The sequence below is a fragment of the Chelonoidis abingdonii genome, chromosome 1, assembly GCF_003597395.2.
Source record: "Chelonoidis abingdonii isolate Lonesome George chromosome 1, CheloAbing_2.0, whole genome shotgun sequence".
Lineage (NCBI taxonomy): Eukaryota > Metazoa > Chordata > Testudines > Testudinidae > Chelonoidis > Chelonoidis abingdonii.
In genome coordinates, this window is record NC_133769.1 from 366,787,400 (window position 1) to 366,801,858 (window position 14,459).

The window sequence follows — 14,459 nt, forward strand, 5'->3', positions numbered from 1 at the left end:
TTTTTTGTCTAGAATCTCCTAGGCTTTTAAAGAAAAGGGAGACTTTTAAACAGAGGAATTCTTCCATGTAGCTAGTCAACTGGAGAACACTCTGGCTTGCCTGATACGTGCCTTAGTGACGGATGGCTCACCTCTCTGAGCACCCACTTTTGAACACTGACGGAGACAGAAACTGGCCTCTTTCTCTGTCCCGACTTACAGTCCCGATGAAGAGGGCCACTGCTTCTCCTTCTTGGCCTGGGCCCTAAAACAATGGGCTCATGCTCCTCCATCTTCACCTCTAGCGGAAGCAACTGCCCCTCCCCGCTACCCCAGCTCCTCCATCTTGGCCTGCAGCCCCAAGACCACGGTTCTTTGCCCCTTTACCTCAGCTTGCAGCCCGGGGGTAAAGGGCCATCCCCGACATTGGCCTGATGCATTCAAGCTGCCAGCCCCTCATGTTACCCTGCAGCCCAGAATCACGGGGACACCATCACACTGACTTCCCCAGGCATTTAATATTAACAATAACCAAAGACGCTGTTGACCAGGGCAGCGCTGGCCCCTCTCCCTGCCCACAGCCACTGCAGCAGCCAAAGTTTTCAGTTTCCTATACACCACGAGGCAAGACACCCAGGACAAACAGCCCATGCCAAGCTCAACTTCAGGCTGGTCCAGAGTCCCATCCCCCCCACTTCCCCGCCCCAGTCTCTTGCTGCTTCCACCAGGGCCCCTCAAGCCACGTGTCCCAGCTGTGGCTCCACTCAGCCATCTGCACATGCCCATGGCTGGGTGCTGGGACGCTCCCCGCTCTAATGCCCGGCTTGGAAGCTTTCGCCCGAAAGGCCCACGTGGCCACGGGATCGGGCAGCCTGGGAGAAGGAGCAAAGCGGCGTGCGCCTCTGAGGGTCCAGCAGCAGAGATGGGAGCCTTTGATCCGCTCCCCCTGTGGGTCGTCTGCAGCCCTTCTCCAACGTAGTGATACAGAACGGCCGGGGTTAGCCCGCCGCTCCTCCTTGGGAAGGATTAATGCTTCCACCAGCAGAAGCACCCTCACGGGAACGTCTCTGCCTGGACTGGCTGGACGGTCCTTGCCGCCTTTCCGTGGCTTGTGGTTTCAAATAGAGAGAGAGCGATATTAAAGAAAGCAAGAGTTCCCCCAGGCCCTTACCCCTCCCGGAGCAGCAGCCGGCACCAGAGAGGGGCCAGCCCAGCCTGCCCCCCTTCCAGTTTTCATTCAGGACCCAAGAAGAAGCAAGAAGCAGCTGGTGATGGGGGAGAAAGACACTCCCAGGTGAAGCGATGGGTCCAGAACAGCCCGCCCCAGCACAGCCTCTGCCCTGTCTCTGGGGTTCGGCTGGTCATGGCACTGACAGCTGGCGAGACGACTGATGAGACGATGTTTGCTTGACTAATTAACCCTTCAGAAGCAGCTCCTGGGTCCCTCGCTCATTGCCAATGGATTCATTTTCCTTAAATCAAACATGGTTGCTTATTGTTTTGCTGCTGCTGTCGGCGTTGCCATAGAAAGAGATGATTGGGTCAAGGGGCTGGCACGCATTCAGAGAGCCCCCCGGGCTCCGCGCAGACCCCGCTGGGTGAGCAGGGACAACGTGACGTGACTTGTGCACTCCTGGGCTCTCAGGCTGCCTCCCACCTCTCGCAAACAGACCTGAGGACAAAAAGAAAGAGACGCCAGGCTGACTCCCAGGGAGAGAGATTGCTGGCCAGCCAAACGGCTCCTCCGGGCGTCTTCCCTACCCCTCTGGCTCCTGCAATCCCTCCCCACTCACGTCTTGCGCTCTCTGGGCTGCTTTCTCCACACTGCATGGCCCGGGGCAGTGCTTTGCGGCCCTCCTCCCCCATTGGAGATGGGCCCACTACGTTGTTAAGGGGAGGCTGGCACAGTTGTGGGGGTTCAGGAGGGGACTGGGAGTCTAGGTCAGCTCCTGGGTCCTTCTCCTGGCTCTGACTCTGCTTCTCTTGAGTGGTTTTGAGCAAGCAACGCAGGCCAAAATGTGGGTGCCCATAGTTAGGCCCCAAGACCCTCCCCAAGTCCCCAAATAGACTCAGCCAGGTTTTCTGAAGTGCTGAGGACCAGCCCGGCAGGAGATGTCGTCTCCATTCCTGTGCACTGTGCAGGAACCGGCTTGCTGGTGTTACCCACAGTAGCACCTCTCTGACCCTGCAGGTCGGCTCACAGATCAGGCAGCACCGGGACATGCCTTTTAGATCCAGACTTCCTGGACTGAACCCCATGGAGAGCCTGGCCAGGGGCAGCCGGGATCGAGATGGAAACTGGAGACTCCACGATCTGTATTACAGAGACCCCAGCTTGTCATGTGACCTCCTGATCTGAGCAGCAGCTGCTTGGGGGGAGATGGAGCGGGCCAGGGTGTGGGATCTGCCCAGGCAGTCGCTGTGAGCTGTAGCTCTGCTCAGAAGATGAAGGTGGCTCTGGGCTAAGTCTGGCCATCGAGCTGCCACTGGGTCCTAGGAGCTGGAGGAAGATCTCCCCGGCACACATCGTGATGCAGAGCACAGCAAACAAGCAGGAATGCTTGAAATTACCTGACGTGTTAGGCCTCCGGCTCATACGTTTCGAAGAAGCTGGAGAGAGAGAAAATAAGGAGGAAGGGGTTAGTTTTCCTTCTCCAACATGTACCGTTGGGGGCGCTAAGTAGCTGGAAGAGCCTTGGCTCGGAACAATTGTGGGTAATTAGATGAAGGTGACAAGGCTGCTCCCTGGGGAACAAAGGGTTAACTCTGGCTCAGTTTCCTCTCCCGCTGTGTACCCGTATCAATTAGCTGCCTGCCTGGGAGAGGGCGAAGGGGTGACCTTCACTTTGGAACTACCCTATGAAGCTGAGAGTGGCCACTATCTGCGTCTCTTTGAGCATCTTTCACTCCAGAATGCCCGAGCGCCTCCCAGACACCACTGAGTGCGGGACAGGCGCCACCCCGTTCTGCAGGGGCAGGAGCTGAGGTTAAATGACTTGCCTGGGATGGGAGCTCAGCGGTGGAACCAGGAGAACTCAGCTGCCGGTCTCAACCCTCTCCACCCCCATGGCCTACTGAGCACCACCGCATCAGCCAGCATGACCAAGGATGATGGCGTCGCACCAGGCCTTGTGCAGTGAAATTTCCAGATCCGGCTGAATCCTGCAAACCCACGAACCTCAGAGGCAGCCCTGTGGGCACCTCTGTCTCTTTTAGAGGCACCGGCACATCACGTGCTCACAGAAACACAGTGGCAGGAGCTGGCAACCTGTCCCTTAGCCAGGCTGCTCCAGCCCCCACACAACCCGCATTTTGGACAAAGCACCTCATGCTGTTCACCCCCCCTCGGGGATGGATAAACCTTGCCAGGATGCTCCCTTAGAACCAGAGCCACTGTATCATAGTCCTGTCTGTCTGGGGACACGTCAATTTCTCCAGCATCCACTCTCCCCAGGAGTAGCAAACTCTGTGCTGCAAACCCCAAGTGCTTGGGGCGATGCCCCATCCTCCTGCAGAAAACAGGGTACATGGGAAGCCGATGATAACACCTCATGGCCCCGAGGCTCTGGCTCGGAAAAGACACACACACTATTTGCCTTGGGCAAAACAGCGAATCGCTACAACCCAGGCCCGAGTCACAGGGAATCGTTATTAGCAATTGGCTGGCTCACGCGTTGCGACAGCCCCACACTCAAACTGCCTTTTCTTTACTCCACAGTCTGAGCAGGGATACTGGAAACTCAAACTGTGCAGCTTTGGGATAGGTCCAAAAAAAAATATCATGTGATATTGACTGGAGAAGAACCTAAGTGCATCCTGCACAAAGACTTGCGAGTGTGACTTTTTAAATCCCTTCCTGCGAGCATGGTGTGCCCATCGAACATTTCAGCCCAGACTGCCACAGTGTCTGAGCACCCCACAACCCCCCTACACGGTAACTGTTATCTCTGTTTAGCCACATGGGGAGCGCGAGCATGGAGAGATGCAGTGATTTGACCAAGGTCAGTCTGTGGCAGAGCTGGGACTTGAACCCAGATCTTTGTCCAGCACCTTAACCGCACAACCATCCTGCCTCGCTCGCATGCCTGAGAGCAGTGACCACAAGATGTGCTGCAAACACATCCATGGGAAAACAGCCTGTATTATCCACACAGCTGCACAAGTAACAACCCCAGCAGCAGCAGCTGTCGGAAAATGTGGCAACCTTTGTATCAGAGGAACAAAGAGGCACTAAGCTTAATAGCCTGGCAAATGCTTGGAGCCATGGTACAAACATCAGCCAAGCTGAGCTGTCCCGTTGCTGCTGAACCAGACCTGCTGCCAGGGGGCTGGCACAAAAGCACCAGAGGAAGGGGAAAGATGCCATCTCTAATCCTGACCCCTCAGGTCAGCTGGGGGACGAAAAGTCTCACCCAACGACAGATTCTAATAGGTCCGAGCAGCTTTGGATAGGGAGGCAGGGGCTTGCGGTGAAAGTGCATCATGCACCGAGAGACTATCCATAGCGTCAAGGGGCCAGGTTAGGATCAGCCCTTGCCCAGTGGCGGGAATGCAACACGCCTCATCCACACACTGTCCAGCCTGAGCAGCTGCTCCTTGCTCCCTCTGGGAAGCAAAATCACATCGAGAGGGGCAGGAAGGAGGCAGGGCCGCAGCCCAGCTCTGCCTGTACTAGCACGCACACTTGTCTGCCCATGTGCTCCTGAGCCCCGGCCTGCAGCCAGAGGGATGTGCTCGGATGCAGCGCCCCGGCACCCTGTGGCTGATCTCAGAAACAGGAGGGGAGAGAACGTTGCCGGCATGTCACCAGTTACTCTTCAAAGACTCAGCACTTTTCCTCGGGCCTCAGCAGCTTTCCCACCCGCCGCCCCCTCAAGCCCCCCTTTCACAATTCCTTTCGTCCCCAGCTTTCAGAGCAAGGGGTTGGAGACGGAATCGTTTCTCGGTCGGCAAGCTCAAGCCTTTCCTTGCTTAAAGCACCAGGCACTCAGAGTGAACACACAACAGACAACAAGTGGACAACAGCTCTAGGCAAATGGACCCGGTTCAGTGTACTCAGCATCTCAAAGCCTTGCTACGCTGCGGGGGGGGAGCGGGGGCGTATACAAGGGAGCCCCGTCCTTTTAGAAATTATACTGCACCCGCAGACAGTTTAGCTTAGTGGTTAGAGCACGGGAGTCTGAGTCATGCATTTTATTCCTGCCACAGATTTACTGTGCCCCCCACCCCCCCGGGAAAGTCACCTAAACACTCTGTGCCTTAGTTTCCCCATCTGTCAAATAGGGCTAATGATGCTGGCCCACGTCCCCTGGGTTTGGTGATGGTGAATTCACTGATGATGTGCACAAGGGCAGAGGATTGTTAATTTGGGGAATCTCCTGAGAAGCTGCAGCTCCCAGAGGCTTCCTTGTGATGCTGCATGCTGATGGGGGGGATCTGGGCTGCCTAAGCCCCGCAGGGCCCTTACGCTCCCCATCCTTGAGGCTGGTGGCGGCCTGGCCAAGACTCGCACCGAATGCTGCTCCCGTACCCTCTGCCCTTTCCCTGGCATGCTGCACCCGCTGTACGCAGTTCGGCCTGCGGACACATCCAGAGACGGGAAACGGCTGCCAGCTTCAGGGTTAGCCTCAAACTCTTGTACCGAGCAAGAGCAGAAGAGGGGAAGCAAACACGAAGCAGCGTCCGATCGTGCCCCCGGGCAGGGAGCTGGAGGGCATCTCTCCCCACCCCCTCTGCCAAGCAAAAAGCCAAATGCATCCCATTGCACAGAGCCACGCTGGGGATCCTGTCCCACCGCAGCTGTCATTATAAACCTGAGGGAAGGCCAGGCCCGGGGTCCTGGATCTCCTCGGCTAAAGGGTGCTTGTACCAACAGACATTTAAACACGGACATCATGAATTCAGTGCTGGGAAGTGTTGGTCCCTTCCTGACCCACAGCGGAGATACACCCCGGGCAGCAGTGGGGCAAGCTTCCCCCTGGACGCCTGGCGATGTGCCATGATTCTGCCCTGCCCTGGCCCCTCTAGAAAGGCCCGTTCAGTCCCTGGCTTCTCTGCAGCGAGGCCTGCTAGTGGCCCCCTGTGAAGACGCTGTTTGTGTAGGAATACCTGTCTGCTAGCCGCTGGGCTGAGACCCGCCGGCTCATGTCATGGCCCCCACTCATTGTAGTGGTGGGTTTTTCCCACGCAGACACTGGTCCATTAGCAACTGGTGTGAGACCCACCAAGCTCATTTAACACCAAGCCACCGAGCAGTACTGAGGTTCAGTCCCTACCAACCCGGGCTGGTAGCTGGAAAGCATCGCCCAGTCCCCAAGCCACGGAGGAGGAGCTGGCCAGGATGAACACTGCTAGTTGCCAGTGGCTTCCCTCTGGTCACCAGCTGCAGTCCTCAGACCCAGCTGTCCTGCTTTCTGGGGCCAGGAGAAAAGCTTCTGGTCAGGTTTATAACAGCAATAAGGCCCCCCAGGATCAGTCCATTGGCGACCAGATAAAGAGCAGCTCTTTGCTAACCCCCTACGCCCAGCTGGTCCTTATCTGAGTCACCGACTGCTGGTTTGGCCCTTGTTGCTCAAGCGAATCTGAGAGGTTTCCACTTTTGTGGAAGACACAGTCAACAAATCAGTCTGCAGTAGCCTCTCCCCCGTGCTGCCGCTGCATGTGGACAGAGTCCAGAGCCAGGACAAGGCAAGGAGAGGGCCGGGGGGAGCTGATTTGTAACTGAGAAGGAATTTCAAAGCAGCGACCCCAGTTACCAGGAGAAATCATCTGCCGAGCTGCATCCCCTGTTGCTGCATCACGCCTGCAGGTACCTCCCTGCCGACCTTTGGATAATGGCTGCCGAGGCCTGCTGGGGACAGTTACCCAGCACTGCACTCCAGGCTGTGTTTGCTCTGAGTCAGTGACTAGGACCCCGCCCGGAAAAGGATCGGGAGCCAGACTAACAGCATTCGCCAACCCCACCCAGCTCTCGCCTTCTGATCTCATGCATGGGGATCTTGTCCCAGACCCACCCGCCCAGCAGGCGTGATGCTACGAGCCAGTGGGATGCTGCTCCCTGCACCGTGAAACCCAGCGCCGACTGGTTGTCACTCACAGTTAGCGGATCAGCAGCAAAAGCAGCCACACTGTTCCTCATCTCATTCTCATTGCCCCGCAGAGGGATGAGCGAGATGTTACCCAACCTGGAGTCCTGCTGCGTCCGCGACGCCCGCACCTTGGAGGATTCGGAGGGCCACACGTTCCCGCCGTTCTGGGGAGGGAGAGCAGACATGTGGCAAGTGAGCAGATGGGGCAGGGACGCAGCCAGCGCTGCTGGCACAAGCCTGGGATCTCAGTGTGCCAGTGAACGGGGCCTCACTGAGTGCTCTCTAGTTCAGACGCAGAGTGGTGCCGGAAGCCCTCCATGCTGTCTGGCCAACATGCCTCAACTCTGACCCCCAAGTTCCACTCAGTCCTTGGCCTCTGCTCAGCCTGGAGAGCAACCAGAGCCCACTGCAATGCTGCACCAGCTCTTGTCCGTAAGGAGCTGAACTAAGAGCCACTGAAGCATCGAAGCATTTCACATCCGCTCCGAACAGAGATCAGAGACTTCACTACTGAGCAGGGCCAGATCCAGAGTGGGGAATCTAGTAGCCAAAGGCTTTACAGTCTGTTCAAGGGGATCAATGACCAACTCTGCCCCTCTCCAACACACCTGCTCAGCTACCTACCTGCCGTACTTATCTGGCCCCCATCACTATATTTATTCCCTTCCACCCTTGTGTCCCCATTGTACAGATGGGTCAACTGAGGCCTGGAAAGGCTGTGAGTTGCCCACGGTCATCCAGGATGTTGGGGGGAAGGGGGGGAGGGAATTGAACCCTGCTCTCCCACATCTCAAGCGAGTCTTTTGGCCACCAGACCATCCTTCTTGGGCTGGCTGGGGGAGATGGTGAGCTGGCTGTGTGGGCTGTGAAATACGACTGTCCTGTGAGGCCGGCAGACCCCCCACGCCAGGCCCCCCACATGGCAGGGGGTATATCCGAGCCATGCGGAAAGGCCCCTCCCATCCTGAAGGATGGCAAGGCGTGCTGAGGGGCCGCCTGCTGCCCAGGTACCTGTACATAGAGGAAGGATGCGAACCACTCCCGCAGCTCCATCTGGGTATCGCAGCACAGGTACCTGGGGAGGAGATCAAAGCGGAGGTCAGGATCGGTGCATCTGGCTGGAGGTGATGTGAGCAGCGAGACGAGCCCCCTCCCCTGCCTCCCACCCAGCCTGCCTGCGCCCAGCGCAGGGAATGCAGTTACTTGCAAGCCATCTGCGGCAGAAATCCCACAGCAGATGTGAAACACGACTGGCCCTACAGGCCGGCTCGCTCGCTCACAATCAGAACTGCCTCAGTGGCTGCTATTCCAGGCAGCAGCCAACCGCTCCTGCCCAGCACAGGGCACAGACAGCACAGGGGCTGCCGGCTGCCCTGAGTCCAGCCGTGGCACTTGTGACCAGTGGGGTTGGATCTGCTGGTGTAGCCAGAGGCAGGGCCATCTCTAGAGAGAGCCGTGACCCTGCAGTGCTCCCTGCTTATGTATCAGTGGTATGTTCCCCCGAGAGGCTGCACACAGGTTTCCTTTCAGGCATGGGTTTGTTTGCAGCAGGGAGATTGACTCTGGCTCGTGAATCTGATTTCTTTGAACCTGAGGGATCAGATTGGTTGGAGTCACAAATCTGATCCGGCCTTTGTGCCAGCTTGAAAACCAGGATCTTTAGGCATTTGGGATCAGCCCCAATGTTACTGGGCTCTCAGCATCTCTCAGGGCATCTCTCAGGATGGGGTCCTGGCTGTCAGGCTGTGGACGTACATGGTATCACTGTGGTTAAGGAATACAGCTGTGTAGAGTGATCTGTTTCTGACGTCATCATTAGTGACCAGAGAACATCGGGAGTGTCGGATGATGAAAGCTGCTTCTGAGCTCTAGATAATTAGATAGGGACGGCAGCTAGACAGGCAGAGCCAGAGGGCATGAATCTAGAGCTGGGTTCTCAAAGTGAGGGTCGGAACCCCTCAGGGGGTCGCGAGGTTATTACATAGGGGTGTTGTGAGCTGTCAGCCTCCACCCCAAACCCTGCTCTGCCTCCAGCATTTATAATGGCGTTAAATATATAAAAATGTGTTTTTATTTATGGGGCGGGGGGAGGGTCGCACTCAGAGGCTTGCTGTGTGAAAGGAGTCACCAGTACAAAAGTTTGAGAACTACTGATCTAGAGGGACAGATGGTTGAAGAAATGGATAGTGTCTCCTTTAAATAAAATTATGCTGAACAGGCTGGGGGAGGGGGTGACAGAGAGCCCACTCCTTTGTCCTGGATGGACTCAGAATTGCTGGACTGTATGTCAGAGACCCCTGTCAATAGAGAGTCTCATTTAGCTCCAGTGACAAGGGCCCACAGATGGGGGTTTTAAGTAGCTACAGTCTGGCACGGCGAGATCTGGGCTGGCGATGAATTTGTTTCAATAATAACTGTACCAGGCCATGCAGCCAGATCCTGGCCAGGGACATTTCTGTGCAGAAGCAGCTCCTCCTCCCCAGGTCCCCTGCGGCAGGGAAGTCCCAGAACCCCTTTGGTATGTGAGCACAGTTCTGTTTCTGAAAAGAGCTCCACCTCCATCCCTGTCTGCCTGAACTCCGGCGGATCAGGGTCTGGGCCTGGCTAAGCTTAACGAACAGCTCTCCTCCAGCAAAGCCCCGCTGGCCCGCCACAGCTCCTTACCACTGTTGCTTTTCATGCTTCTCGTTTTCATAGAACACCGTGAATCCCCAGCTGCCAGGGAGAGAAGAAAACAGAACGCTGAATTCCAAGGTTTCCTCTCCCAATCAGCTCCACGAGCTTTAGGTTAATAAGTTTTCCAATAGGGCAAACCTGGTATCCCAGCAACCATAAGCCTCTCTGCGTTACCGTGGCAAACTGTTGTGGTTTGTCACCACCGCCAGGCACTTTCCTCCATGCTCTTTGCTTTTGGAGAGGCCAGATGGCACTTCAGTCTATTGCTAGCAGCCTCCAGCAATGAGAGGGACTCTCCGCAAAGGGCGGAAGGCTGCCACATGCCAAAAAATCATCCTCTCTCACCGTTTTGTGGTGCATTTGATCCCAAGTTTGCCTGTCGACTAAAGGCAGCCACATCTGGGGTGGAGGATGTTTAACAGCACAATGCAATGTTACACAGCAGGGTAGGCCAGTAAAGCAAAAGACATTAGCCCTGAGTCATCCCAGTTTTATGCCAGTGTCCAACCCACAAGTTGCCCCCAAGCACAGCTGTCTCAACCAGCCAGTGAGACAGCGATGTCCAAATCAACATCATGACCTTCCAGGCATGAGTGCAGCTCTGGCAAAGATGCCAGCTCCACAGCCCTCCACGAGGCACCGGCTGCCCAGGGGAGCAGGAGGCAGGGCTGTCTCTAGAGATAGCCGGGACTCTGCAGTGCTCCCTGCTTATGTATCCCTGGCATGTTCCCCCAAGGGGCGACACTCTGGTTTCCTTTCAAGCCTGGGTTTGTTTGAAGCAAGGAGAGACTGATTCTGGCTCATGAATCTGATGTTTGAATCTGATGGATGCGATTAGTCTGCATCGTAAATCTGATTTGTGCCAGCATGAAAACCAGGATCTTTAGGCATTTGGGATCAGGCCCCAACATTACTGGGCTCTCAGCATCTCTCAGGCTCAGGCTCATTTTTAGTAAGGTCTGGCACCAGGGCCAACCCAAACCCCACCACTCCCAAGGCAAGAGCCTAGCCCTGCCAGAATCTGAACAATGGAGCTGGCTGGAGGTGGCCCCTCATGTCTCTAGCCCTCTCCCTGCCCTCTCTTACCTGACAGAATTGCTCCCAGTTCAGACCCAGCCTTGGGGCTGAGCCCCCCGCAGCAGGCCTGCCTGACCTGTGCCATCTAACCCCCAGTGTGATGTACTGAATAAATCATTCTGGAATAACACAGTGTCACATTGTCATACTGTCCTCTGGGCATTCCTCCTCTGGTGCTTTGCACTCCCCAGCCCTGGCAGACAGGCCGGGTGGTCTATTGCATAGCTCCTGCCTTTTCCCTTGCTGCCCTACAGAATAAAAAACTGGAAGAACGTCTGCACCTGCAGACCTCCAAAGACGCATCTCAAGCTGCAGCTGCAGCCTTACCACCTCCAGCGGTGCTGTTGTCACGCCTCCCAAGCTAAGTAGGGGCCAGCCAGATCAGTACTTGGAAGGGCGTCTGACAGAGCTGATGCTCCAGTAAGTGGCCCTTTCTTCCGAGGCAGTACTGAACCCATGGGGCAATGCTTCACCGAGAAGCTTGTCTGAGGTCACCCCCAGCTGCTTTGTACAAGAGCTGGGGTGCCTTAGTCAGGTTCCAACCTGGAGAGTAATGCTGCTCTCTGCAACTTGACCCTGGGCCATTGCCCAGCAAGCCTGCCCAACTCCTAAACTTTAACCGTACAAGGGTCATGATCATCTGTTCTGACCTCCTGCACATCGCAGGCCACCGAACCTCACCCATCCGCTCCTGGAATAAACCCTTAGCCTCTGGCTGAGGCACTGACATCCTCTAATCATGGTTTAAAGACTTCGTGTTACAGAGAATCCATCATTTACACTAGTTTAAAGCTGCAAGTGACCCGTGCCCCACGCTGCAGAGGAAGGCAAAAACCCACAAGTGTCTCTGCCAGTATGATGGGAGGAGGGGAATTCCCTCCTAACCCCAAACAGGGGGATCACTTAGACCCTGAGCATGTGGGGGAGACCCACCAGCCAGACACCTGGGAAAGACTTCTCTGTAGTAACTCAGAGCCCTCTCCAGCTAGTGTCCCATCTCCAACACACTGCTTGAGTAGGCTGACTGGCTCTGTCTCCAAACTGCACCGAAGAAACATCTGTGTCTGCTTGTGCTTCATGCCATCCTCTCCTGCCCACTTCGGCACCAAGCGGAAGGGCCTGCTGCCAGCTGCGGAGGGTGAAAAACCTGGGTGGGAGGAGCCTGTTCTCCACTCTGGTTCCACGGTTCAGCAGGGTTATCAGCTGGCAGCTCCTCCGCAGAGCTATCAGCATGTGTGTACACCTGGCGGGGATCACTTACTCCCCCGATACCTGCGCCTCTTGCAGTGAGAGGAAGACCCTGGCGCACCTCTATGTGGAGGGCGTCAGGCTGCAGCTGCTTGAGAACCTCTTACTGAGGCTCCAGCTGCACTTTTCCCCACTTTCTGATTCAGGCACAACCCATCCTTGGCCTCCTTGTCAACCTCCTCCTAGCGCTTGCCAAGATGGCCGTGGTCCATCCCAGCAGGACGAAGCTGGATGTGGGAGTGAGGGGGTTGCTCAGCGACTGGGGGTCCCTATTTCCAGTCCTGTCTCCGATCGTGCCTCTTGGCAGAGTGCCTCTGGACGGTGCCCACTGACTCCTCTGTGGAGCGGGGGGGGTGCTGTCGGGGGGGTCTTGGCTCAGTTTCCACCTTTGGATCTCAGATTTTAAACCTTTAACCTTCGCTCCCACCCGTTTTGTCTTTTGTTGTCCCCAGTATTTACTTGTGGCCTGGGGTCAGTGACTCCTTCCCCTTGGCTGAGGGGGCGAGATTTTAGCTTTGGACAGGCATAGACCCGCCACCTCCCAGCGACCTGCCATGCAGAGCGGGGCACAGGGATTGTTAGGCTGGCATGGAATCAGGGCAGAAGGCATGGAAGGGGCCGGCCCGCACGACGTTGTTCCCAGTGCTGCTGAGAGCAGGTTCTTCTCCCAGGACGTGCTAATCCCTTGGCAGGTTGGGGCTCTGGGGGGCCTGGGGATGTCAGAGAAGGGATGGAGAGGAGCCCTGTGTCCCAGACACAGCCTGAGGCGCCAGAGGAAGAGGACTGTGGCTTGCTAGGCTGCTCTGCCATCTGGTGGCAAGAAGCCAGAGAACAGGAGAAGCCCCAGCGACTGGGACGGTGCACGGTTCCTTTGCTGGAGGCCGTCCTGATGCCTGCAGCATTGACAACGCACCTGGGCTTCGCTCCCAGCTTTCATGTGCCCGTGGGAACAGCAGAGAAGAGCAGCAAACCTCGGAGCTTACAGCACAACCGCGAGACAGCTGAGTCTTGTGCAGCCCGGGGCAAAGGCACCTCCAAGGGGTTTTACGCACCTCTGGTTCTCTACTGGCCACCTCCTGGCACGCGGCTCTGCTCCAAATACAAAGTACAGTCGCTAACACGGTGTTCACAGCCAGGAAACCACAGCACTATTACCCAGGCAGCAGATGGCTCCTAGAGCTGCAGCTTGGCTTTAGCGTGACAGTGCTGTGGGTCAGTAGAGACCGAGTGGACTGCGTTGGGGGGCTGGGAGCTCAGCCCTCCTGGTTCTGTCACTGCACAGCCTGGGGCAATTCCACTTTCCTTCTTTGTGCCTCAGTTTCCCCTTCTTTGAAATGGAGACAGTGCTATTGGCCTAGGATGACTGTCACCTCCATAGAAGTCAACAGCTACTTATCAATAACTGCAATGAAGCCTGGATCCTGAACACGACTGCAGTACAGTAGTAAATAACTGGAATGGATCCTGATGGAAGAGATGATAGCACTACTCCATTCCGGTTGGTTATTACTGTACTGAGGTCGTGCCCAGAGGCTCCGTTTAGGATCCTCATGGCACCAGGCGCAGTGCTCAGAACATTAATGAATGAAGCCTCGCAATCTCATAGTCAGCTGTACCCCCCTTTCACAAATGGGGAAACCGAGGCACAGAGTGGAGAAGTGAGTCACCCGAGGTCACCCAGCTATTCGCTGGCAGATCCAGGAGTTGAACCCCGAGCTCCCAGCCCCCCATCCCTCTGCTCTTATCTACTAGACTTTGCTCATTGCGTTGCCGTGGTGGCCTCATGGCTTCCTGTTGGCAGGGCTGAGCCCAAGACCCACGAGAAGTGCCGCTGTTCAAACTCCGACCCATTGCTCACCAGGATGGAGGGCGAAGTTTCTTCTTAATTCCCAGGTAGACTTTCAGATTCTTGACTGGCCACTCTTTCTCCGGCCTGTGGCTCTGGGGAGACAGAAGGAGAAGAGGGAATCAGAGAGAGAAATATCCCAACATCGACAGTGAACTCTCTGCCACGGTGCGGACATATACAGTCTGGATCAGCCTTCCAGTTATGATTGCAGGGGACAGTCCATTCTGGTGAGTTCAGCTTCAGTGTGAGCAGAACTCTGAATGATGCCAAAGCAACACACAAAAAGAGGAAGGGTTTTCTTCCTCCAACAACAGAAATACCCTTCTGGGACAGACAGACATGAATATAAGGCCTTCTTAGAGACCAGCCTGCAACAGAGCAGCAAGGGCCAGCAGATGGTGCAGTGCTGTTCTCCTGATTCACCCAGCAACCAGACCAGGTGGGTTCTATTAGCTCCAGCCTCAGGGTATCAAATGGTTAAGTAAAGAAAAGGTGGGGATGACACAGAAGGTCTTGCTCAGAAAAGAACAGGAGGCAGCTCC

At 56.0% G+C, this 14,459-nt stretch overlaps 1 protein-coding gene across 13 annotated transcripts in view; it reads right to left on the reverse strand.

Annotated features, from left to right (window-relative positions):
- Window positions 1-478: 478 nt before the first annotated feature.
- ARAP1 (ArfGAP with RhoGAP domain, ankyrin repeat and PH domain 1) overlaps window positions 479-14,459 on the reverse strand; it is a 187,946-nt gene continuing 173,965 nt past the window's right edge. For 8 of the 13 annotated variants that reach the window (XM_075061840.1, XM_075061841.1, XM_075061845.1 and 5 more), the window contains 5 exons: window positions 13,927-14,009; window positions 9,732-9,782; window positions 8,079-8,142; window positions 7,076-7,231; window positions 479-2,589 (listed from right to left, as the gene is read on the reverse strand). In XM_075061840.1, the coding sequence (XP_074917941.1) occupies window positions 2,572-2,589; window positions 7,076-7,231; window positions 8,079-8,142; window positions 9,732-9,782; window positions 13,927-14,009 (372 nt within the window). In that variant the 3' untranslated portion in view covers window positions 479-2,571. The remainder of the gene's footprint in view (window positions 2,590-7,075; window positions 7,232-8,078; window positions 8,143-9,731; window positions 9,783-13,926; window positions 14,010-14,459) is intronic. The other 5 variants (XM_075061842.1, XM_075061844.1, XM_075061848.1 and 2 more) reach the window with 1 other exon arrangement.